This window comes from Phaethon aethereus, assembly GCF_964289735.1.
Source record: "Phaethon aethereus genome assembly, chromosome: 2".
Lineage (NCBI taxonomy): Eukaryota > Metazoa > Chordata > Aves > Phaethontiformes > Phaethontidae > Phaethon > Phaethon aethereus.
Genome location: NC_138582.1, coordinates 51,314,441 through 51,340,523, shown reverse-complemented (window position 1 = coordinate 51,340,523; position 26,083 = coordinate 51,314,441). Strand labels below are relative to the sequence as shown.

Sequence of the window (26,083 nt, the reverse complement as noted above, 5' to 3'; positions counted from 1 at the left end):
AGATGTTAATCTTCAATTTGATAATCTGATTTATGGTAAATTAAACTCTTACATGAAAAGAAGCAATCTGCTCCCGGTCTAAAGGCTTTGTCACAGACAGCTGTCCTGAGATGGGGTTGATGATGAAGATGCCTGTTGGAGGTTGGTCAGCTCCTGGGCCAGTCACACTGTACCGTAGCGAGAGGCTTTTGTCACGATCGGACCTAATCTATGTGTCAAAAAAGATAATGTTTACGTTAGCTACAAACAACCAGCGGATGGGACAGCTGCTGAGACAAGCAGCAGCTCTTTCCCTGTCCCCTCCCCACCCCCTGCCTTCTTTAAGCTAAACTTCTAAAAATAATTATTCTGGAAATGGTATAAAGTTAGTATCAAGCTTGAAGGTTTCAATTGCACTCTTTGTCAGAAAGCTGGTCGATGAATTTTCAGGAACATAAAAATATCCCTGCTTATTTGTCATAATAGGAGAAATTGCATTAAACCGATATAAGTAAGTATTCTTACCTTAGACAGAACTGTTTAGATAACATATACTACCATAAAATTACAGAAGAAATAAAAAGTCTGTTTTGTGTGTGTCCCTGCCCCCCTCCCTGCCCCTCCTCTATTTTCCCAGACCAAAGCTACAGACTCTCTTCTGCTACTGGCAGCAGCCTTTCAGAAACTTGACATTTTTGTTTAAAGACTGAACTTTGGTCTCATCTTCCAAGGAGAAAACTGAAGGGCAGTGCACCTGTGAGGAGCAAGTGAATCACCACCATGCACATCAGCAAAGCAAAGCAGAGCAAAACTACATCCTACCAGCTTGGACTAATGCTCTACCCAAGTTCCAACAAATCCTCACAGAAGTTGATCATCACCAACCAGTACCATGGTTGGAAGCCCTCTCCTGTGCTGGGCTCCTGGCAATAGCCATGTCTGTGCTACAGTCCTGTGGAGCAGCTGGTGTCCTCACTCCATCACATCCCATTTCCTCCAGCCTCCTGGTGCACTCCTCCTCCTGCTCACCCCCACACCCTTCCCTAGGTGGAAAACTCCAGTGCAGAAGACTGGAGAACTCCTGAACTGGCAGAGATCCTCCTTAGCCACTTAAGGAAGTTATCACAGCACTTACCAACAGGACCAAGGTCACTGTCCACCAGTACAGGAGCACAGGGACAACTTAAACAAACCTAGTAAATGCAGCCCAGCCCGCTATGCACAGAGGTAGCAACAGAAAGCAGCCCAAAAGACTGATAAACGTTTGGACAATGAACAAGACATCATTTACACAAAACCTCTTCAAGAGCTCTCCAAGGGACACTGAAACCACATTTCTATTAACTCCCTTACCCTAACTAATTCTTGAGGAAAAGGTCCTCTGGAATTTTCTGGTAGGTTGATTGGAGGAATAACCCAGTCTCTCTTCTGCCTCTTCAGAGGGCTGCTGTGCTTGTACTGTTGCCATGGAAATACGATGTCTTCAATTTTCTTTTGGTCCTTTCCCAGGTACAAGATAAAATTAAGCATATGTTAGAAGAATCACTCATAGACGTTATAAAATAACTCAGATAAAATTACATAATTGACTGAAAGGCTGTCTTTCCTCTGTGTTCATAGAAACATAGAATGTTTTACTTGCATTCACAGTGCAGCATGAAAATAACTAATATTATTTACAACTGCATTGCAAAATTTTAAGAACTCCTTTTCTTTTTTCCTTACTCAAGTTGGAAGAGAAATGGAATTATAAACCATTTGTAACATGGCACTTACTGTGTAAACTATTCTGCACTTTCTGAAAAGTAGTTAATATTTTGCAGAATTTAATAGTATGCCTTTATGTATTTCTCATTAGCTAGAACTTCAGCTCAGGTAATGTGCTACTGTACATTAAATTTAGATCTGGGTGTGCTAAAATATAATTTGAGTTCCAAGAGAAGTTTAATACATACTGGTAAGGAATGTCTCAAATATTTATGACCCTATTAAATCCCATAGAATTAATGCTGTAATTATTTTAAACCTATGTCAGCCATGATGGATGCAGTAGATGACCCACTTTACACATTGGGCATTAATCTCTGCTGGGTGTCAACATCCCTTTCCTATTCCCTTCTATGTCTGCACTCATTTCAGCTTTTGGATGCCAGCACACATATAGCCATGCTAGCTTGCTTAAGAGTGGAGACAGGGTGACAAAAACTTTTTCCAAACCTTTTAAGAGGAAAACTTTTAAAAAAAACAAACCTCTAATCAAATATGCCACAGAGTAAAAACAATGCTCAACTGAAAGCCAGATTCCACTACTCTACATTCTGCTGGTGGCAAGGATGCCTGAACTGGGTCTTTGGAAAGAACGGGGCATGCCCTGGCATACGAAGCACCTGCTCTTTTACTAGACTTTTACACACAAAACAACAACATTTCCTTTGTTAAAAACATGCCTTAGAAGATTTAAAAAAAACATCAGTAAGCAAATGAAAAACTGAGGATTACACAGCTTTGGTCTCCAGTGTGTTCTCCGGAAAAATGTCTTGCATAACCACACTGTCTATTTTGACATTATGCTTAAATCTTTAATGGGTACTTATTACGGGTACGTTAATCTATGAGTAAATTCTGTTCTTTATTTGCAAACTAAGCACTTTGTAAGAGAAGGCAAGAAACAGCAGGCAGCAAGTAATATAACATAAAAAGGTAGCAGAACTAATACTGTTTTCCTAAAGGGAATGCATTGTTATTTATATATTGCTAGGTTTGATTTTTGTTATAGTACATGGTTTATCCTATGGCAGCTTCCAGCAGAGGGAGACTATCTTCCTTACCAAGTAGTGCTGGAATCATGAATAATTTACAATGTCCAATTTGATTATGAAGGGACAAGACAAAGCCAATATTCCCTGCCAGAAATGCTTTCCTACTACTGCTGTAAATCTACAGCTCCCATCTAATAAACGTGACTGATGCATTCTAGCACAATTTGTTTATTTTGTGGTTATATTTAACCGCTTGAAGAAATGCTGTAATACTTTCAAGCAATTTAAAATAAAGAAATGACCATGTCCAACTTAAATTCAGGTATAAATCTCAAACTCCTGAAACAAAAAAAAGCACAAACATAAATGAATCTTATATACCTAAACAGGCATGCCTTTCCATGCCTTAGCAAAGCTACAGAATAACAGGCTATAAAAACATTCTTCCTGAGGCTCCAGTTTTGCATGCACTCATTGTCCATTAATAAAATGCCTCATGGAGAGGTACAAGACAGAATCAAAGCCCTATTTTTAGGCCTGCTTATGGAGATATATTTATGCAGGCTGCATTTAATTGTTGTTTTACCTTTTCTGAAGTCCCTGCAAAGGCCTGTTTGGGGGTTAGCTTCACTCTCATTTGCCATTCTTCCTGGGTTTCCTTGTCTTGAGCAGACACGATGAACTCTGTGGGCTCTGCTGAAAGTTGAAAGCTTCTCTCCGCATAGACCACACCATCTTCACCTACTCTGAAATCTTCTGGCTCACTGCTTCCAAAGTGTATTTTTTTGTTTCCATCACAGCTTTGAAACCTCACTGTAACACACACACGCACACACACACAAAATGAAGAACAAAAAATTAAAAAGCAGCCCACTTGAACTCAGTGTGACATAGAATGCATTAAGAACAAATATTAAAAAGCAGAAAGACTTAACTTGTTGCTGCTATTATCACATGCAATTATGAGTTAAGACTAGTACCTCAGGGGTCAGTTCACATATCAGTGATACCCTTCTGCAGACTGCTAGGCAGAGGGAATTTTTTAACCCCAGATACACTGGTCTCCCAAAGACACACACCGCCCACCTCACCTGCCCCACAAGAAAACCATTTCCCTCCACCGCCTACGCTATGTTTCAGTTGGTTTCCAGTGGAATGGCTGCAGGGTTTTGTACCTCAAGAGTCACAAAAAAGATCCAGTCAAGTCAATTCATCAAAAACGCTCAAATTTAATTACACTGCAACCATAATTGCAAACACAACCGTACTTCCAGCACATTCTCTGCCAACAGAGGTAAGGCAGAAACCCAGAAGTCCATTAAGAGATTAACTCCTGTGCCCAGCTTAGCCTGCGACTCAGCTGTATCATCTCAGGTAGGTCACTTATGGGCTCTGGGCCTGAGTTTCCTCATCCCTCATCCACAAGACGAAGGCAGCAGTAAATACTTACTTCACAGAGAAAATCTAAGTTAAGACTCTTTTTTTTTTTTTTTTTTTTTAAAGCTATTTCATGTACCACACATGTCCATTCATCTACATAGCTACTTAGGAGTTAACCCATTCCTTTTTACACACCACCCCCCAACCCCATTCCTTTTGTCCCATCTGAAGGATGCACATTGGAACAAGAAGTCAGTAAAACTGATTGTACGGATGACATGAAGTGCACAAAACAGGACTGATAACAGGTTGCTGCTTTCTTTACCCAATTGCTTTCACTACCACTTGTCTTCTGGGTTACGGCAAATAATAATAGGTAAAAAATGAAAGTGTGCTTTTATAATCAATGATCATTCTTTAATATTTCAAAAGGATTATGAAATATTTTGATTGTATGGGCAATAGAAGCACAAAACATCATTAAGAAGGTTGTGCTGAAATGCACATGGTGAAGGTGAAATGAGGCTTTATGCCTCGTTTCAGTTATTGGACTTTTTATATTGTGCTAAACCATGCACAAACTATTTAGTTTCAAAACCTAAAGGTCCCTCTCAAGAAAAATCACTACTAAATGTCATGCATCATATGCTTTCTTCCATAATGCACTGTTTTCCAGGAAGGTACTGAGAAGAAGAATCATACCTTTTGTATTTGAACTTCAAGGACTGAGCTGATGTTCAGATGACATATAAGATTTGTTTCCTTATTGCACCCTTTCAATTATCCAGAATTTCCCATTTGCCCTCTCCTGACAGAAAAGCCTGTACAAAATACTTATTTAAAAGGGGCCACCACGGGTTCCAAAAACGAGACAAAGCACAGCATTCCTCAAAATAAATGATAAAACGTCAACCTTCTTAATACTGATCTTGCTGGGCTAGGCAGGGATACTGCTCTATCCAGACAGCTTGCAGAGTTTGAAGGTCTCCGTTGGTGAAATGCCAGCCTTGCCTGGGGGAGAAGAGCACGCCACATCCCACAAAGCACTGAACCCAGGAAGAACAAATCTGCCCGGGTAAAAGGGTGAAGCCTCACTGCTAGGGCTCCTCCTGTGGTTCTCCTCATACGTGTTGCCTCAGGTCTTCCTCAATAGCAGTGAGAGTGCTTCACTGAAATGCTAATAAATACTCAGCCTCCCACGTAAGTTTTCATATATATATTACTCTCTACACAATCCCTGTTGCTCCTCAAGCCCATCCTACCTGCTCCATAAAGTACAACTGAGACTTCTTTTCCTATGGATCTACAGACTTACAGGTCTGCAAGGTTTGGAGAAGGTGACAACAGAACCTCTGGTTTCCTGTCAACATCGGAGGAACAAATCGACAGGCAGAAGGTCCAGCTCCCAGATATTGACCCATCCCATTGACCTCCCACTCTTCAATACTGAGCCTCGCGGCTTGAGTCAGCTTACCACAACGGTATGCTGAAACGCAACAGTCAACTGAGAAAATGCACAATTCTAAGCCAAAGATATAAAACTCGCAGTTAAAACAACTATACCAGTATCCAGAAATTATTACCAAAGCCCTAATTCTCTAATTCTGATTAGACAACCTTCAGAGATGGATATTCTGTATTGTTTAGCACAAAAATAAAGAGGTGTCCAAGAAGAGTTTACTCAAAAGTCACTACATCGAATGATTTAAGAACTTAACGACTGGACTACCAAACAGCACTGCTGCTGTTTGGGTTCACAGGCACAGACCACCCATACCCCAGGCATGGAGAAAGCTGGGCCTCCTCCAAGTCTCATCTCTGTTGACAAACAAAACACAGTTAGAAAGAGTTCAAATTAAGCGACTGAGGAAAAAAACCAGCCAGCAATATATCCTATAGGTCCATGCCTCTGCTGACCTCTCATCTCAGCTACAGCTGCTCTCTAAATCTGCTCTTCAAAAGAGTGTCTTGACCGAAAGGACAAAGAATGAGCCAGATTCACCTCTGGCTCTTCTCAGATTTAGTTCTGGAAAGTAGGGAGTGAGAAAGAGAATGAATATTAATCTAAACTTTAATCATTACTGTTGTTCAAAAAGGTGAAATTTAATTTAACATTACAGTCATTGTGGTCCAAAAGACCAAGATATCACAACAATATTTTATAAAAAAATATTTCCCAACTATTGCACAGTTACTTAATAGATTCATTTTTTATATATTCAAATTCATAAAGAGGAGGACTTCTTTCCCCCCATCTTCTTACACATAGATGCTAGCAGCCAAAACAAAACCAAAAAAACTCAAGAAAAAACCAGCCTGCTAGCCACTTCATTGATATTTCTCCTCCAGGCAACTGTACATTATGAAATTCAATGAAAATCCCTTTCCTTTGACAGCATCCTGGTAAAAATTTATAAAATTGTCAATGCTTTGTGAGAATTATTCTCCCTTTGCAAGGAGCACACATTAACAAATTATACTAAAGTATAACCATCTATAATTAAATTACCCTGACAGAGTACAGGTTGTGCAGTAGCTACTCTCCCCCCAATTGCATGGTTATAAGTCTAGTAAATTCGATTTAGATCACTTTGCTTCATTTTTCAGTGTTCAACTGGTATGAGCAAAGAGTGATTTCTGACTGTAGGTTTTTAGGCAAAGATTTTTGCAAAAATGCTACAGGAATTTTTTTTTTCACTGAGAATAATGACTGTTTATACCAACCATGTTCTTTCTAACAACCACATGGAAGGGAGGCATGCTTTTCAAAAGTCACTTTACGTTGACACATCAATCGTATGGATTTTTTCATTTTAAAAAAGGTTAACTAGATATACTATGAATCATCTTAGTCACTTTATGTGCAATAGAAAGAGTAATCAAGTATCTGATTTTACTGCTTTTTAATAACACTCTCTGCATAAATGATCAGATGCGAGTATCTCACAATCTGTAAAAACAACTCAGGGATGTTCCTCTTTTGAGTATCTTCTGCAAAGTATTTGCTTTTAAAAAGTGTATTATTTGAAAGCACTAGGAAGTATTCAATCATAATCTGAAATATAACTGTTCTGGTTTTAAAGAAAATACCTTTGAACATATCAAAGCAGTAATATGCAGCATGTGAGTAAATGCAGTTAGTTCACATGCTCAAAATAAGGCCGGGCACACAGATTTATAAAACCCGGGTCTTTAAACAGAAGAAAAATTGTATTTAGTATTAGCATATGATTATTATTAAACATTCGACCCTAAGACAAAAGACCATTAGTATCCTGATCTGGGAGTCTTTTCTTGTCCTAAAACCAAGGCAAGTATGATCTATTAAAAAAGAATAAGAGGAGACTACAACATTCTAAAATGAAAACCTACAGCTCTGTGGTATTAAAGCAAGCTTTCAAGTGAACACTCATGCATGGAAATAATTACAACATATGCATACATGTGTAGTGTACGAAACATTAAGAACTAAACATGCAAATTCATTTAAAGTGCACTAGAGAGCTACACCACTCATACTTAGGTCTAATGAGATGAATGATTCATAATATCTGTAAAATACATGTCTAACCTCATGTACCTTACTAGTAATCTTCTATTACCTAGAAGCGTTTCTCAGACAACGAAAACCCTTTTTCAGCTACTCATGTTGGTTTGCACTCTTTTGACAACCTGCTTCTGCTCTTTTTGTCTTAGGCAAACACCACCAGAATTACTTGACCCAAGGACTGAGCACAGAATGATATAATGGGCTATATTATTAACACCACTTTTTCATGCACATATTCATGTACCATATAGAATATTAATACAGAATTTTCATTACTCGCAACAAGACAGTTGCACTCAGTTTGCCATCTGGATTTTTGCACTTGGAAAATATCCAATTCACTTCTAGGTAACACCCACATGCATACAAACAAACAAACAAAAAAAAGTGTATTTCCTTCTGCAAATTTGCTGGAACGGTATTACTCCTCTTGAATGCTATTCTCAATGCCTAAGCACCAACCTCAAGGCGAAGGCTCACTGAGAGGACGTTGCGGAAATTGCAACAAATTCCAAGTGCTAACAACATATGCACTCCAGCGATACAGTTAAGTGTGTGTATCATAAAATGGAAAAGCCAGGTATATTTAATCCACTCAGGATGACTCTGCAGTAGATAAACAGAGTAAGAAAGTAGCTTACATACAACTACCTGCCACATACCACTTCTACCTTTGACAGAAGGAGAAATTGTATGGAAACATTCTGCTTGAACTGTCTAGATATCTGCATACTTAGTATCTTAACACCACCTTTTCCAAGAACAAGCCTTCCTACTTTTCAGAGAGAGAAACTGGAGAAAATTACACTAAAATACATTAAAAAATGTAACTACTTTATAAATTAGTCATTTGCTCAGACTGGTTATTTCTGTATCTGTAAGGTGATCTGTTAGTCCTACTAACAGAGTGCACATGCTCATATTTCAGCTCATGGCTTGTTGGAGTGGCATGTGAAATGCCCATGAGACATCCTTTACTACAGTTACAGATAACGTACAAGGGAAGTGTGTTTTTGACATCATGGTGGACCGCTATAATCACAAAGAACTGAGCTACATTCTAACTAACTTGCCCCTTCGATCACCAGCAGCACTTTTAAAGTAGGTCTGATTTTAGAACTTCCTGAGACCAGCTTAAAAACAAATATTTAAGTTTTGATTTTTTGATACATGGGTGGTCTACAGCAGCCAGAAAAACGCCTTGTTCTCACCTGTAGGCTGAGAAAATTAGCTACAAAAGTTGCTGGTGCAAAATAAATATGGAATAAAATCAGGTTATTTTAGACAACAGCATTTTCCTACCTGTATTATAATTTGATTTGTCATTATATCCTTTAGAGATACTTCAATACACCAATGTTGTTTTGAATAGGTTCTTCTAACCTTTTTTCTAACTCCCTTTTCCTTTCTGCTTTTGTATTCAGTCCCATACTCCAGACCATCCAGAAAAATCTCAAAGCACTACTCATTTTGAGCCTTTCTGGAGTAACCAACCTATGACACTTCAAAAGAAAGCCTGGTTATCAAAAGGCAGCTGCTTACCACTTTCTGAAGGGAAAGCCTGCTAATTCAGTAATTGCTTTTGAAAACCTCTGCCTTCGTGCTGAACACTGCATTCCACCACCCCAGCCGACGCCGAGTGGAAGCCACTTTAGCGGGTCACGTGAACCCAACTGGAGTTTTGCCACTTAGTAAGGGCCAAATATGGCCACTTGCTTCTAATTCCTATTTTCACTTGACTTCACAAGCTCTGCAACCTGGTGCCAAGTGAAAGCCTGGCGATGAAGCTTGCGAGAAAAAAAAAAAAAAAAAAAAAAGTCGCACCAAAAAGCTTCAACTGAGTTAAAACTGTGGATACATTCAAGCTGTTTCATGATCTGACTCATAACAGCTTAACTTTCTACATTTCCATGCTGTACTGTTTGCTTAATTCCTTACCTATTCAGTGAGGAAAATAATAATTCAAAGCAAAAGTGATTTGCAAGAGTTATGGTTTAATTCATACCGTACACTTATTTCATTAACTGAAAGCAGTTCCAAAGTGATCTGCAGCAGGCATTAGGTAAAACCTAGTACCAATATAGGACTTTACTCTGTGGAATGAATATGCTAAGTGAGTGGCCTAACGCAGAAAAGCTATAACATTGTATGAAAAGTTGTATGATACGCTGGTAAAAATAATTTCTGCTAGTTACTGCAACTGATGTTCATGCAATGCAATTCTTTTTCCTGCCCCACTCCCCAGACTGCTAGTCCTAGATACACAAATGTACGCCTTTCCTAAAATAACAGTTTCAAAGCAATCTGTCAGTCTACACAACAGCAGGTTAGTGGACATAGACCTCCCTCTCCCTCTTTCTGCAGCATATATTTTTCATTCTTAATTTGTACAATTGCATTTTGATATTTTTTTTCTTTTCAAGTATTTTGGCCAGGGTGTAAATGGGAAATATTACAGCCCAGCGCATACACCGTCCTACATTAGAGGACTGCCTCCTCATAAACCCTACTAACTCAAACACTAAGGTCTATTTTATAGTATTTTCTTTCACAGGTAGCTATGACGGTCTGATTCTTGCATTCACAGTGAAAGACTGGCACAGTTGCTTAATAAAATGCCATCTAGTTTCCAGTTCCCATAATCCTCTTTGTTTACAGAACAAAGTCGTAACAGGCATGCCAGAATGAAAATGGGGATAATGTTCTTTCGATTCGATAGAAATGGCTATGCAAGCTTTTCAGAACAGGAATACAAGCCATCAGCAAAACACAGGACTGGTATCTCAAACAGAGTCCAAATTATATCTGATTCACTGATTCTTTTCAGTCCTTGCCTCTCCCACTCACTGACACAAAGATCTTCTGCGCTTTGACACCCCTTTTGTCTTTATTTTAGAAAAAATAAAATGCAGAGAAAGAGAACAGGCATCTTTGAGAAGGGGAAGTACTTATATTTCAACTTTTGTTTTAAAACACAAAAAAGTTTCTTTCCCTCCGCTCTGTATTGTTTAAGGCAGTTTCACTATAGATGAGTCTATAGGCCCCTGCAGAGTTCTCTGCCAGCTTTCTTCTAAACGATGCTAGCTGAAAGAAAATTCCGTAATAAATGTCATTTCTGTGCGCTGCATAGTCCAGAGTACCTTTAATAATTTCCCAAGTATACCAATCTACACAGTAATAAAAAGAAGGATTAAACACTAATCTCTTATACCCATAATGCATCAACTGACTACACCTGCTAAAATCCAATTTGGTAATTAAAAAATGTATCTACTGAACAGCCAGTTGTTTCAGTAGGAAACTAAAGGGAAAGTACTGTCTCTGCAGATAGCTAGCAGAAAACAGTTTCAAATTCAAGCACTTAACACAAACCTATTTTTACCTCTATTCATTTTTATATGACCTTAAGCAGCGTAAGAAACAAACACCTACCATTACGGTGCAGCAATTAAAGGGCAGTTTTCCTGCTATAGTAATGACGTAAATATCTAGTAAAAAATAGATAAGCAGCTTTGCCTTTTAGTCTACCTTTAGAAAATGCAAAAAGAAGTTAGCTTATTCTTTTTCTACACCCTCCGCCCCGCAATAAGGAAAGTGAGAACAGAAAATAGATGCTTTCATATGTTCCCTTTTGCTAACCATTCCTGGCCTGAAGTCCTTCCAGGCTTCAGGTTTCATGGTTTCTGCTAGCTCTTCTTTCTTTCTTCTGTATGTGTCCTCCTCCCCCTCTCTCTAGGTGTTCTGTTTTGTAGATTTTTTCTAAACTTACTTTATTCCCTGATGCTCCCATTTTTCCTGCCCCCTCTTTCAACTGTGCTGCTGACCGAGGTGCAGAGGTGCCGAAGCGTTACTGATTTCAGGCTGACAACACAGGCTGGAGCTCAGGCTTCAAGCACACCTATGCAGAAAGAGCCTGTCTCACTGGAGGGCAAACTTTAAAAAAATAAACTAATTAACTACCTAAATAAAAATGCAGGCTCCTGGAGTTTCTATAAAGAGCCAGGACTTGCTCAAAGATCAAACAGGCGCATACCTTCAAACGAGCTGTTTCACCAGTTCGACCCGTCAGCAGTTTTCCACAGTGGCTTAAGCCCCCACGCTAACAGGGGTTTAGGAATAACAACAGAACATAGGGGAGAAGTGTGCATGTATCATGTTTAGGCTGTATGTCACTTCCTGCCATGAAAAGAAATACAATAAAATAAAATTAGGGATTTTTCTCATTAAATTACAGGACTGCTCAGGCAGAAGCGAGTGTTGTATATCCGCATTGCACTGCAATGAACAAAATTCACAGGTCTGACAAAATGGCAGTGATCCTGCAAACACTCCTGCTTCCCATTTTAAAAAAAGAGTGTCTTGAAGCAGATGTGGGACCATTTAATATTCTGCACACCCCGGGATACCACGCGTTGCTTGGGAGCAGTCCCTCCCACGTGGCTACAGCTGCAGCCAGGGGAAGGGGACAGTTTGCCCTGAAGTTGCTCTTTAAGAACCAGCGCACATTTGAATGTGATGACCCTCCACAAACGTCAGCGCTGCTTTCCCTCTCCCCACTCCTTCCTTCCTCTGTCTTGTCTGCCCAGCACTGGTGGCTTTTGTCACTCTCCTATGGGTCATTCCTCTGGGCACACTACAGCTTAATTTTCCAAAGCTGCAATTATTTGTAATGATTTTTAAAAGGTCCTTAATCACCCTCAAGTTACCACAGCAGCTCTGTATGCCACTTCTTTCCTAAAAGATGAATTCTGTTATCGCCGAGGGGATAACAGCCTGGAGAACCTCCCAGCCAGCAGAGGCGGACATGGACACGTGGACACAACGGCACTTGCATCCCCGCAGTGAACAGCAGGCAGAGCCTATCTCAAAGCAGAACCACCCTACAATGCAGGGGTGCTCATTACCTTAGCAAATGCATAATGGTGAAAAAAATACCCTATTTGCTTGAACACTGTGCTTTTGTATCAAAAAAGGGCAAGAAACCTACCAGTTGCTGAATGGGGTGGAAGAAGAGCAGAGACAGCCTAGCAGTATTTACAGTGATGTGTTAGACAGCAATAAGAATCATAAATCCCAGGGATTATACTATCACTGGATGATGTCCAGTAGGCCTCAGGCAGAAAACTAGTTGCCATGGTAGCTTAATGTTATCTAGTCAGACCTCAGGTTTCTATTACTATTAGCAAACACATATCGGACCTTAAAAATCAAAAAACCACTTGCAGGCTAGTACAGTGTATTTCACAGCCGGGCCACAGTAGTACAGCCCGTAACAAAGCAGAGGACTCAAAAAGCTAGAGCAGTATGTCTGTCTCATTTTAAGGGAGCACCTGTGGGTGAAAGTAACCTCTAAATGGGTCTTCTCTTCCTCTGTGTATTGCTTTCATCATTTAAAATGGCAGAAGTGGTGTGCTAATTAATCATTAATGAATTAATCATTAAAAAAGGGAAATACCAAGAGAACTGGCAGGAAAATGCCTAATTTCATATATTTGAAAGTAACTCTTATCACCTGGGTTGTTTACTCAGTAGCTTGTCACAGCATCTCTCCAAACACATCTCACATTCCCCCTACATGCAATAAATGTGTGTAGATACCTTAAAAATAAACCAAGGACCACTAATATTAGCCATCCTGTGTAAATGCATTAGAAGTATATAGGGAATCAATCATTTGATACTGTTCACCCTGGAAGTTCACCTAAAACATTGCAACACCGTAGTGAAACCTTGAAGTTGTATTCAGTCCTACACATAGCAGCAAAGAGTAATTAGTACGTATTTTACATGTTTTTCCTATTGTACAATAAGTACAATGATCAGAAAAAAATAGTCCAGTGCTGGAGTATTTTTTAGTGACTGGCATTTAGTGAGTGCTCACAGATGATTAACAACTACTTTTATCTTCTTGGTTGATTACCTAAACCATATTCTCAATGAAATGAAAACTGTCCATCGTTGCAACGTTACCACATCTCAACAGCACCAAAGGAAAAAACAAGAGGAAGTCAAATCTGGCTTCTTTGGGTCAGAGCTACAGATTCAGGACCTCAGACTTCAGTCTTTGCAAATTACTGTTTCCTTTCATGTAAGGTCCACCTGGCTCTAGGTAAGTTAAGAGAAACACTAGCTGCAAGCAGAAGTATTGTCACTTCATGTCTGTCTGCACTGCATAGTGCAAACTCTTTAAAATGCCCAACATGAGATCACTTGTGTACAGCTGACACAGTTTAAGTCAAAATTCAAGTGATGCTACTTTCCTTCAAGAACATTTACCATTCTTTGCGTATCTTGTCTGAGGATTACAAAATTACGAGGCTCAAATAATCCACTTAAATTCAAATTGACAGTAATAAAATCGACGAGAATGAAAAAGGTGTTATGCTAGGAAGAAAAAAAAACGATAAAAACTGATTTCTTCGCAAAATGCAGATGAGCGTGACAACAGCACAACATGGTACCTCAGTTAATACAGGAAGGGAAAAAAAAATCCTCTGATACAATATATAGACAAATGAGAGGGACACAGACAGACTTCACTCAAGAGGCAACTTTCAATACAACCACCACAAAATTAAGTGATACTTTAGGATCCTATGCCAAGACAATGCTGTGCAAATGTATTCAATTTATTCCAGGTGGGAAGAGAGACAGACCTGGCTGAACAGACTCACACTTAACAATCGTGATTCAGTCCAGCAACAGAAGGAAGGAGAAAAAAAAAAAAAAGGTAAGTGATAAATTGATCATGATGATTTAATTGATATATGATAAAATGATAAAAAATAATAATAAATGCAGCATTTTTTTGTGTGTCTAGACTTCCCTGTGAGCACAAAACACAAGACACTTGACATTCAAATTGTCTTAAGTTGGAATAATGCCTGAAAATGGCAGGGGCTTACCTGATTGAACTAGAACTGAAAATTGCACTTTTCACAGAGCCTAAGGATGGGAGCAGGATATTACCTTCCTGAACCCTTTTGCTGGGTTGAACAGTTACACGAGCTTCAAGAGACCAAAGATTATAGTTATAAATACTGCAATGAAAACCCCACATGGGATAATGGCTCCTAAAGGGAATCATTAGGATTCATTTCTGGATGTGGCAATTAACCTATTACTGTCTGAGTCAAGACTATTTTGCTCAGAAGCAGTGAGGTATTATACTCTATGCAGTCTTGATTTTTCAATTATTAGTCACGACACTCGGAGTTTCTTAGTAAAGATTACGCAGCATCACCCTCCAAACATCCAGACTGCAAAGTGTCTGGGGATTACCCCTACAGCAATCAGTATAATGGGACTGATCCTTGACTCAAGAGTCCTAGGTACTAAATGAAAATAGTAATAACTTTTAACATTTACATGAATCAAACACGGTCCAAGCACTGGATAATGGAAACATTCAGTGCTAATTTGCAGAACCTAAGCATCACAAAAATGAAACTAAATTTGCCTTTAGAAACCCAAGTAGTGTCTTATTCCACTAGGAAGTCATTCCTTGCTTTGCTTACCAGAATATTAAATATTCGTTTCCAAAAGGAATCTGAGGAGAAAAGTCCCACTGTAATAAACATTTCAACATTTAAATGGCTATTTCAACTGCCACCTGTATTCCTCTTAATTTTCTTCAAATGTTTGAATTCCCTGAAAAGACACCTGTGGCATTCACTCATGAGGACAAACCTATCTTTTCACTTCCTCTTCACAAAAACAATGCCGGTTTGCAAAGGGAATAAAGCAAGCCATGCTACACTTGCTATGTACTTCAGAAAATACTACCCAGTGTGTCCTACAGTAATGTCCGCTGATGCAGAGATATTCTTCCTTAGGATAAGCATTATCATGAACATCTTGTACAAAGATCACCGAAACGCTGTACTTTGCCAGCTAATACAAACAGATTCATGATCTATCCCAATGATTGTGAAAGTTACTCATTCTTTCCTTTCCTGGTCCATGATGTGTGGTTCCTCTCCAATAAATCTCATACACTTAGTACAACCAAGACATGTCTTTGTATGCATATGAAAATGCTTTTGGTCCATAAAAGCAATAGTTTCACCTATTGAGAGAGGGTGAAGTCAATTCAGTGAGACAACATACTGAGTTCCTGTTGAAACAAAGTTGTAGAGCGTGAAATAGCAACCTGTCATCAGATGTTGGGCATCTGATGTTCATCATCAGCAGCTAAAACCATCCTCTCCTCCCACCTATGTCTGAGAGAATTGACAGCCATCTGCATACAGGTCTGGCCAATCTACATCCTGCAGGCAAGGACTGGAGTTAAACTCTGCAACACTGCTTAGGATCCATTTCGCTAGGGTTTAAGGCTGTGTTCTAGGAAGCTAGGAAAAAAAAAAACCACAACACAACACACCAAAACTCCGAAGCAAAACAAACGAAACCCCCCCCCCCCAAAAACACAAACAAAAAACTAAACCAAGCCAAACCAACCCAACACAAAAAAAGCCACTAACCCCACGCACACATATGCACACCCTGAAAAAAAAAAAATCAAACCAAAAGAAAACCAAGGCTCAATGTTTTCTATTCATTTCAAGTAACTTCAGTGCAGGTGTTCTCCACTATGATCTACTTTCTAGAAAAATGTGCGCACTGTAATTGGAGAATGGACCCAAATCCACATCACCCTACTGCACTTTAATATAAAGGTGAGGAATTCAGTTGCCCTCAGGCAGAGGCTTCCAATGAACGCAGCCTGCGAACCTGCGAACACAGGCTTGGTAGTTGTCCAAGACACACTATCTGGAATACGTGGCATCACACATCTTTATCTTTGTTTGGACAGGCTGTTCACATGGATGGTACTGCAGACCTTCTTGCCCAGTGGAGAGAGCCTGCATGGCTGGTGCATAACACTTTGACGAGGTAATCAGACAGCTTAGCATATAATATAATCAATTTGAGCAGCCACCTCAGCCGAGTGCTCCGAATCCAGAATAACTCTTATTAAGTTGGGCAATGCCTACGGTAAACGAGTGATGCGTTATTTTGATTTGCCTCTCAGGGCTCAGATAGTGGTATCTAAAGCTCACCTTCCCCATGAGAAAGGGATTTCTGCAAACTAAAAGCAGCCTCTCTGGCAGCAGGAGGAAGCAGCAAGTGAAATGGAACAGATCTGACCTTACACTAAACATCTGAGCTACATTTTAAAATACTGGCACTGAGACATTATTACTTTGCTTTGATACGCTGCCAAAAAAAAAAAAAAGCCATTGAAAATTGAACTCCATTTAGAAGTCACGTCCGTCTTTCAATAATCCTTGTAATACTGTGTACATGACTAAAGGAAGTTACAAAAGACAACAGAGTGTGATGTCATAAAATAATCATATTCATGTGAAGGTCTTAACAGATTCATGCTTATTAGTGTCATAAATCAGAAAAACTACTAAGGAACATATAAGCGATGCCACAAATGAATTACATACAGTAACCTGGGTATGGAGAAAGGCATTTGGGTAAAATTAACAAGACTTTTGACTGACAAGCACACAACATGGCTGCTGTTCTTTATTAGACGTTAACATTTTGATAAAGTTCACTGCAGTGCTTTTTAAAAAAAACAATGCAGTGATGTCACTTTTAATGTGCAGCTATTGGCATTTTTCCCATTATAGACATAACTTACATATTTCCAGAAAACTGGTATCACCAATCTACATGCTTTTTCCTCAACTCCTTTGTTGCTGCATGTCTCCAATACTACAATTCAACTTCATCTTTGAGGACCAAGGAAAGAGAATAACTTGAGACATCTGGTATTTTAGTCATGCAACTGTGATTTATCTGTGGTACTCAAAAAGCCCTCAGGATAAAAATCAGTAAATGCATTCAATCTATTTAGAAATCACATTCAACTGTTTCATGTAGAGCTGCATAGCTTTGTTTTTACTTTAGCTTACCTTTATATCTGATAGATTTCTGCTCTTTTGCCAAGTACTGCAATGTTAACTTGTTTTGGTATTAATCTCCCTTTCCTTCATACACCTTTGTCTCCACCATGTCTTTTCTTAAGCTGCCTTCTACAATTGACAGAACCTGATTCTCTGCCTTCACATTTTTCAACTAAATGTCTCCAAGAGGTGTTTGCCACAAAATGTGTCCATGTTGTTCAGGGCAATACTATTGCTACGTAGGTCCTTGTCTCTTAGGTGCCAGTGAGATCTCTTCTGTTATTCTACCAAGTTGGAAACACAGGGAGAGAATAAAAAAGTCTCAGCTCCAAAGGTAGCAGACACAATGATCTTCCCAAAATCTTGATGCAGGGTGGTAGAGCCAAGACAAACAGCAGTGCCTGAGGAAATGGATCTCCCTCACCTGGGATGGCATACTGCACGGTATTTAGGAGATAGCAACATGGGACAAGTCACTTCTTTCCACTATTCCATCAAATGTGTTCTCCCCATCACAACCAAGCATGCTTTTATCTAACAATGGATGAAGAGTGAACATAACTCACGCTATCAGAAACAACTGTTAAAGCCATTCTAACAAAACAGGCAAGAGCTAAATTCAGAAGACTTCGACAAAGGAATCAGGAATCGGCACAAAGGTCTGTAAAGAAAAATTGGAAAGTAATATCGAGTAACCAAAAAAATGAATGAGGAGAAACAAAACACCACTCTCAAAACAGAGTCCTGAAAACTTGTCACCACCTAAACTATGTATAGAAATCTTTGTCTTTTTATTAAAAAAAAAAACAAAACCAAAACCAAAAAAACCCAAAAACCCGAGCATGATTCATGTAAATGATTCCTCTCTTGCCAAATAAGATCATTCTTCTCTTTATAGCCTCATCAGGTCAAAAACATAGTCGAGCCTGTGGTGCTCACTGACCTGAAGGGAAAATTGAATGTTTGAGAACAAAAAACCCTTTGTAATTTCTCTAGATGGAAATGGGAAGGATCCATCTCTTCCTAAGTGTCTTTTCAGTCAGGTAGCAGCTTTTATGTTAAAAATATTTATTAATAATATTTGATACTTTTGTTGATTATAGTCATCAGCTGCAAAAGGCTGAGATGGTGGGGGGTTTGTGTGTAAGAAAGAAGGCTTTGTCCTTTACTTTTTCATCTGTGCCTGAAATACATTTAGAAGGCCTAGTCAACACACACATATAACTTTGAATTAGAAGACATCAAAACTAAGCGCAGTTTTGATACTTTTTAATGCCATGCTGTAAAATATCGCCTCTTTCCAAAAGTAAATTTACCAAGTTTTTAAAAGATGTATTTGTATTTCCTGACATCGTACTTTATTACATGTATAGGCGAAGCCAATATTTCTCATCTGCTCATAAACACTGTGTGCAGGTAGTAATAATGGGACTATTTCCTTTCCTTACCATGGATGATAAAGACAAAGAAAAACAAACAACAAACTTCTTGGGGGCTTCAAACACGTCTGCTACAGAACATAATCTAAGGTAAATAAAAACTGTCCAGTAAAGGAGTCAGGGAATGGGTTGTAAGTATCTGTTCCTGCCCCTGTTAATGCTGCTTTACTGGGTGACCCCAAGGAACGTCCCTCCCCAGTCAAACAGGAGGAATGTCCCTGCAGAACCAAAATGGAGGTGGAGAGATGAGAGGTGAGGAGGATCCACCGCTACCTCCGGGCAGTTTCACACAGCACAGGGCAAGCACCATCTGAGCCTAACCACAAGCAACTACTCCTGTAACGGCTACAGACCTCGGTCTTTCCAGACAAGAGAAGCCATCTCAGCCTCTCCTCAGACGAGGAATTTATGCTCTGACACACAAACACACAGCTCGAGACTACAACGTCAGACGACACAGAAATGCGCTGGCCCCGAGTTCTCCGTGACGCCGCTGCAGGGGCAGCTCTGCCATGCAGGCAGGACAAAGGGTCACACAGGTCAGCAAAATACCAAGGGCAGCAAATTGTTTAGTGACTGTTTTGTTTACTGTGCAAGTGGCTTCTGACTAGGAGAGGCGGTAATTCTTTCCAGCTTGCCTTGGGCAGTGAAAGCTATAAAAGCGTTTGTACTTGACTGGTACCTAGGGAAATCAGACCGACTCCTAGGTCTGTTTCTCTAGCAAGTTTGCCAAGTGGCACGCTACGTGTGGCACACTTGCCCCCCCGCCCCTCTCCCCCTGCCCCAATTATTCCACATAACACGTCCAGAAAGAGTATTAAGCATGCCAGTCCAAAAGCAAACAAAAAAGCAGGCAAACCAATCCCTCAGACACTCGGTATTTAGCAAGCTGCTTTTGCAAAGGTTTACAGTTCGAGCATGAATTTGCCCCCATCTTGATAGAAATACAATGGCGTGCAGACTGCCGGTGAGAAAACATCTCTCTCAGTCTAAAGATTTGCATGGCAAGTTGAAAGAAGCAATAAATGGCTGAAAAATAATCTTATTTACAGCTTGGAAGAAGGTAAGTGGCCGTGCCCACTAGCAGGCATTACCAATGATAAAAACAAAATATGGATTTTTAAAGTTTATTTATGGGCCATTATATGTAGTTTATGTTGCACCGCTATCACATGTTAAATGACAAATTACAACACAGCTGGTGACAACAGGGAATTTCAGTAATAACCTTGAACAATCTTTCTCCCCCAACCCTTATCTAGGAAAAAAAGTGCAATTTTTATCAAAACTCCAAAAACTGAAGTCAGCTATAAAACATTACATTCTTTGAAGAATAAGAAGGTGACTTTGGCTAATCCTGATCCATTTACAGAGAGGAACAATCCACTTTTCAAAATGATAATGTTACATTTAACATGTAACACTGAAATAATTAAAAATTTAACAGATTCTAAATTGTGATTATTAAGTGCAACTACCAACAGTAACTCATAGGGAAGTGCTTTGTCTTTTAGGTTATTTTGATAGTGCACAGTAGATTAGAACTAATTATAGATTCAAGGTCTTCATAATTACGCAACTCAATGCCCAGATCAGCCAATTTACTAAAAATGCTACATACACGTGAAACAACTGATTTATGGTGCAACTGAACAACTAAAGCAAAGCAGCCAAATTACTAAGGTGAATTTAAGCAAGACCTGAAAAGCCTGAACCAACCTGTTAACGTAGCAGGTCCAGTCAAATCAACCTTAAGTTCTTACAAGTCCATATAAAACCCTAAAACTTAAAAATAATTAAACCCCTGCCTCCCAAACTTTTCGCCATTATTTACTGCACTGCTTTGTTAAAATGGTCGGATGGCATCTCCTAGAAATTTGAGTTCATGTTGTTTTCAAAAACATCCCCAAAAACTGAAAGCGTTACAGTAATCTGGCTATTATTTATACTTGCTTCAAATGAGACAAGAGAGGAGAAAATGAAGAGACTGCTACAGAAAAGGAAAGCATTAGTTCTCACTTGTGATTTCATTTGAAAGTTAAACTCTCCCCCCTCCTTGATAGTCTATCGCCTTGCCCCTCACTTAGGCTGCTCTGCACAGACCCTGGTAGAAAACCAGTTGAAATGTTTCTAAGTGGACAGTGCCAAACGAATACACAACTGGTCTCAACAACCGCACGCAAGGCAGGGGGAAATGCTTCTGCCAAGTTCGTTATGACCCTGGTCGTACATATCACTGGTTGCTCTCGCTCATTACACCGCAGACTACAGCTCCGCTGACACCGTCTTGTTCCCCATCCTTGCCTACTGTCTACAGCCAATCCTTACTTACCCTTTCAACTACACCAACAAAATGCTTGCAGAAATCAATTTATCTTCAAGATGCTGGATTCTGACATACAAATAAGTTAATGGTCTACAACAACCACTAAAAGGATGCAGCATCTTCAGGTTCCGAGATGGATTTGAAGTCATATATAATACAGGCAGAACTGATAAATTCTTTTTAATAAAGATTTTGCAACATACATAAATACGTTGTCTATCTATATGTTTATATATTTATACAGTACATTGGGGTTACCAATGGAACAAAATTGCAACCATTCAGGCTGGAATTTGCCATAAGATAATTTTATTTCTTTTTCTTTTGCCTCAGCATATGGGTCTCAGCCATTTCTGATAGTGACAGTAGGAAAAACAGTTGCTTTAATCCTACAGATGCCCATGCTAACTACCTCAACAAGGCCCATTGCAGGGATGGGGCGCTGCTCTTGACTGTTGCAGCTATAAAACACAAATAATTACATATCTTTAACTACTCTTCACTTTAGCTCCAGCTTCTCGTGAACAACCGCAAGGAAGCGTAACAACCTCACAGGAGACCACACGGGCTGCCCTTGAAACCACCTTTCATCACCAGTTTTCTCTAAGCAAGTGGCAGAGAAGTAGCTTACAGAGAAGGTCCCATGGGGCAGATGAGGACTGGAAAAGCCTTGTGGTGCTGCTGCTCCGAGAACAAGTACCATGAATGATTCCCCCTCCACCTCCAAATTCTGCAGATTTGGAAATATGCGAACTGACAAGACAACTATACAGAAATCCTAAAACTGTAAGTATTGTGACTATCTAAGCTTTAATTTGAAACCAGCAATCATTCAAGAAAAATGCACACATGGGCAACAAAGAGCATGCAGAACACAAGACTCAGTACATCTCTATTCAGCGGCAGGAAGGCATCTATTATCAGATGCAGAATGGGCCTGAAAACGCAAAGAAAGCCAGCATTGTTGCAGGCGTCACTGGGAACATCCTAACTGCTCGTTACAATTATTCAAAGAAAGATGAGCTGGGAGAGCCCAAAATAATATCTTTGAAACTGATAAACCAAATCTTAATTCTTGCAGTAAAACTGAAACTGAAGCAAGCACATAAAGTACTTGGGTACTACGCAGAAAACTCACAGATAAACAACTGCTGGAGGTTGGCCTCCACAGCCCGTCTCAGCAAGCTCACTATAGAGCAGCAGTGAAAGATGCAGTCAGCCTTTTAGACATGGTTGTCTTGGAGACACCAGAACACACTGTATTGATGACAAAGGAAACAAAAAGCTGGATGCACTTTCTAAGGCTTTTAGTCTGCTCTCTTTCAAGCGGGGTTTATGGAGGAGGGCCTCCCTGGGATGGGTATGCGGAGAATGCTGGCAGCAGGACCAGCTCATTGAGGTAGAAATCCGCGCTTGCTTCGGACAGCGCTTCATGCAGCCCCAGAGCACCCTTCATCCCCGGCAACATGCAACATGGCAGCTCCAGCAAACGAGACTCATGTTTGCTCACTTTGAAGGTTTATCTCTGCACGATGGTTAAACCTTTCCGCCTAAGGAACTTTTAAGGGAATTAAAACAAGCAGTGTCTCCTGGTTTGTGGAGGGCCCTGGAGCTGCTCTGGGGACCCTTTCCATTTATCCGAGTGGTCTTCTGTTGGGCTGCTTCCAAACTATAGGCAGAAACCTGGCAACATACTTTGAGGTAACAGAGCCACAGGGATTCCAGCAAACAGGAATGGCTAGTGGCATTCAGCCTGCAAGTATGAAAACAGCAACTTCTATATCTCACTGCAATCGAGATATGCATGGAAAAGAATTTCAAATGGAAATTTATTTTTTTTAAAGAGACCATGAACACTGAATCCTTCCTATTCTAATACCTAAGTAACTCTTCTAACTCTGTAATGTGTAACTTCCATATCAAACTCTTTTGGATACTAGCTTTGTGAGAAGATAGGCTAAACATGTAATTTTTGTCCCCCTTTAACCTCCTTGGAGAGGAAGGCTATTACCATGAAGCAGCACTCAGTTTGAATGGACCTCTTCTACGCTGCACTGTAATATGTGCATCATGTACAAGGAACTCTTCAATTTGCAGTACTTTTCATTGATAATGTAATTCAGACCTACATCAGAGAATACCATGACAACAATAATTACTGCCGGCTTTAGATACATACTGTCACATGCACCTGTCAGTCCCTGAACTAAGTGCTAACACTTAGGTCTAGCTGGATAACATGATAATGCAAGCCTAAATATGTATGCTACAAGGGTTCTGGCCACCATCTCCACATCTAAACCTCTTGTAGGACAGGCATCATATTGACTGTTACTTGCTAAGAGAGCACAGGGGTTGTAGCCATTTCTCAAAAAAAAAGATGGAAGGTCTCACCCTGCCACAGGTCGTCTGCTTGCATGAATGTTTATAAATTTCCTGATTTCACAAGCTGCTGACTTCTACATGACCACCTTCAAATTTTGTGAGTACACCAAAAATTGTGCATGATATAGCAACATTTACTTCTGACTGACAGAAGGATGGGTGAAAATGAGACGAACTGGGAAAAATTTCTAATTTTCCGCATCATAACCTTTTCTTCTTTCATGCTGCTCCTCTCTTTTTTCTGTACAGTCAAAGGAGGGAAGAAGTGAGGCAACACAAAGATAGATGTTAACTCCTTGCCTTGCCAGTCTGTTCTGAAGGGCTATAAAATGGACAGATAATAGGTACCTGACAAAGGGATACTGGAATAATCAGCACCACCACCATCACGCCTTAGAAGACCTCTCAATATCTTATGTAAAACCATGTGTCTGTAGCAGATGATTGCTACCCTCTCAGAAGTATGAGTGGCAATAGCAGAAAACCTGGGTCAAATGATGCAGAAGACACTCAACCTGATAGGATCAACTGCTGCTGGTATCCTTATAAATCAGATCTGCCAATAAAATAAAGCAACATTAGGATCACCATCTCTCCTAGTTTTGGCTCAATTGTCTTGCCACTAAATGAAAAACAGTGTATTTTTTTTATTAGCTCAATCACTGCCAGCGGATGTGTTTTTTGGGACTGCTAAAAATCAAACTATTTATAGATACTACAATATAGATTTTGGAATCTCATTTCAGGCATCACATATCTTGGGCATATCCAGACCAGGCCAAACATAATCAAGGCAGACCACCTCTCAGTTGGGGAGCCTGTGATTTCAGCAAAGTTAAAAAAATGCAGAAGACCGGTGTAAAGCATACCTCAAACATCACCCAGGACATCAGCTGACTGTACCCTTTCCAGAGCTCAGTTTGTGGTGCTTGTTTTTCTGCTAAGGCTTCACTATCCTCCAGCAATGTCTTCTTGCAGAGACATGCCACTAACAGGACATACTGCCATCCATGTTGGCTATACCTCTTTGCACTCAAAGCGCAAAGCTTACTTAACTGGCTGACGCTAACACGTCCTTTTTTTGTAGGTCTGTAATGTCATGGGTCCATACTAGAAACAAATAAGATCTACCCAACATCCCAGCTTTTTCTTTGAGTACAAGCCAAAAATCCAAGGAATCTGGATTGACCACTTATGGCAGCAGCATCCTAATGACCAGTGCTTGGTCGTTCTTTCTGAAGTGTAGTCTTTGACTTCTCAATCATCCATATAATGCAAAACTGCCACTATCGCTTTAAAAAAATTCAGCAGTGCAAGTACAAATCTGAAAACCGTGTTAGTTTCCAGGACTGGGCCAATCTGGCAGAAAAAAGAAGTCTCTTTGATGCATCATTTAGAGTTTCTTTGATGAGGAGGAAATCGATACAGTCCGTGTACAGATGACCTATTCCTTGGTGTAGCTACTTCATGTACCTGAAGCATCTGTGACAGCAGAATTCAGCAGGATTTCTTGAGGGAGAAAAAAAAAAAAAAAAATCTATTTCCTCAGTTTGTAAAATTAAAACCCAAACTATCCAACAGGGAACACCAGTGGTACAGCGCAAGATCCTGCCTCCCACAGAGGGGTCCTCTGATATGGGTACAGGTGAATTTTGCACTCATGGTATCATGATTCCTGCTGTGAAGTTTATAGGAACTAAACAGTCAAGCTGTGCTTTCACCATTTTGGACATTGAACCCAACAGTATAGATGAGGCTCAAACACGTGACTATGGTTTGATGATGATGCATGAGGCAGAACACACTATACAACATTCCTTCCCCACCCACTTCCATTTTTATAATGAACTAAAAGAAATGTTATGCAAGATTCATATAGTAAACAATAGCATCCATTGTGCAATTTTGCACTACGGACACATTCTAACAGGCAGGCAGAGCAACCAAGACACTTGCATACACTTTTGCATCACAATCACTTTTCAGGTTTGATGCCCATCTGCTGCCTACCTCAAATACTGCTCAGCATTGGGGCACAAGATGTTTTCACACATCGAACCCACGGACATTTGGTAAAACAATTACACAATGACCATAACATACATCCATGGTAAGGAAACTTTTAGCTAGCCCTGTAATCTTTCCCTAGACCCAATTCAAAAAACCTCAAAACCACACACAAAAAGTCTCCTCCTGACTCCCAGAAAAAAAACATTTAAAGTTCTAATCCTACTTTTCAGGCAGACTATAATTAAGATCTCCTACCACATCTATTTCTGGCCAGGTACAGCTGAAAAGATAACATACGTTTACTGATGAGTGAATTGCTCCATTGTGCCCAT

General features: G+C 39.8%; 1 protein-coding gene across 1 annotated transcript in view; it reads right to left on the bottom strand.

Annotated features, from left to right (window-relative positions):
• The window catches only part of CDH2 (cadherin 2), a 119,253-nt gene that overhangs the window by 35,158 nt on the left and 58,012 nt on the right, over window positions 1-26,083 (bottom strand). Inside the window, exons 3-5 of the mRNA XM_081996546.1 lie at window positions 3,325-3,551; window positions 1,333-1,479; window positions 53-208 (exon numbers count right to left, since the gene is read on the bottom strand). Of these exons, the coding sequence (XP_081852672.1) occupies window positions 53-208; window positions 1,333-1,479; window positions 3,325-3,551 (530 nt within the window). The remainder of the gene's footprint in view (window positions 1-52; window positions 209-1,332; window positions 1,480-3,324; window positions 3,552-26,083) is intronic.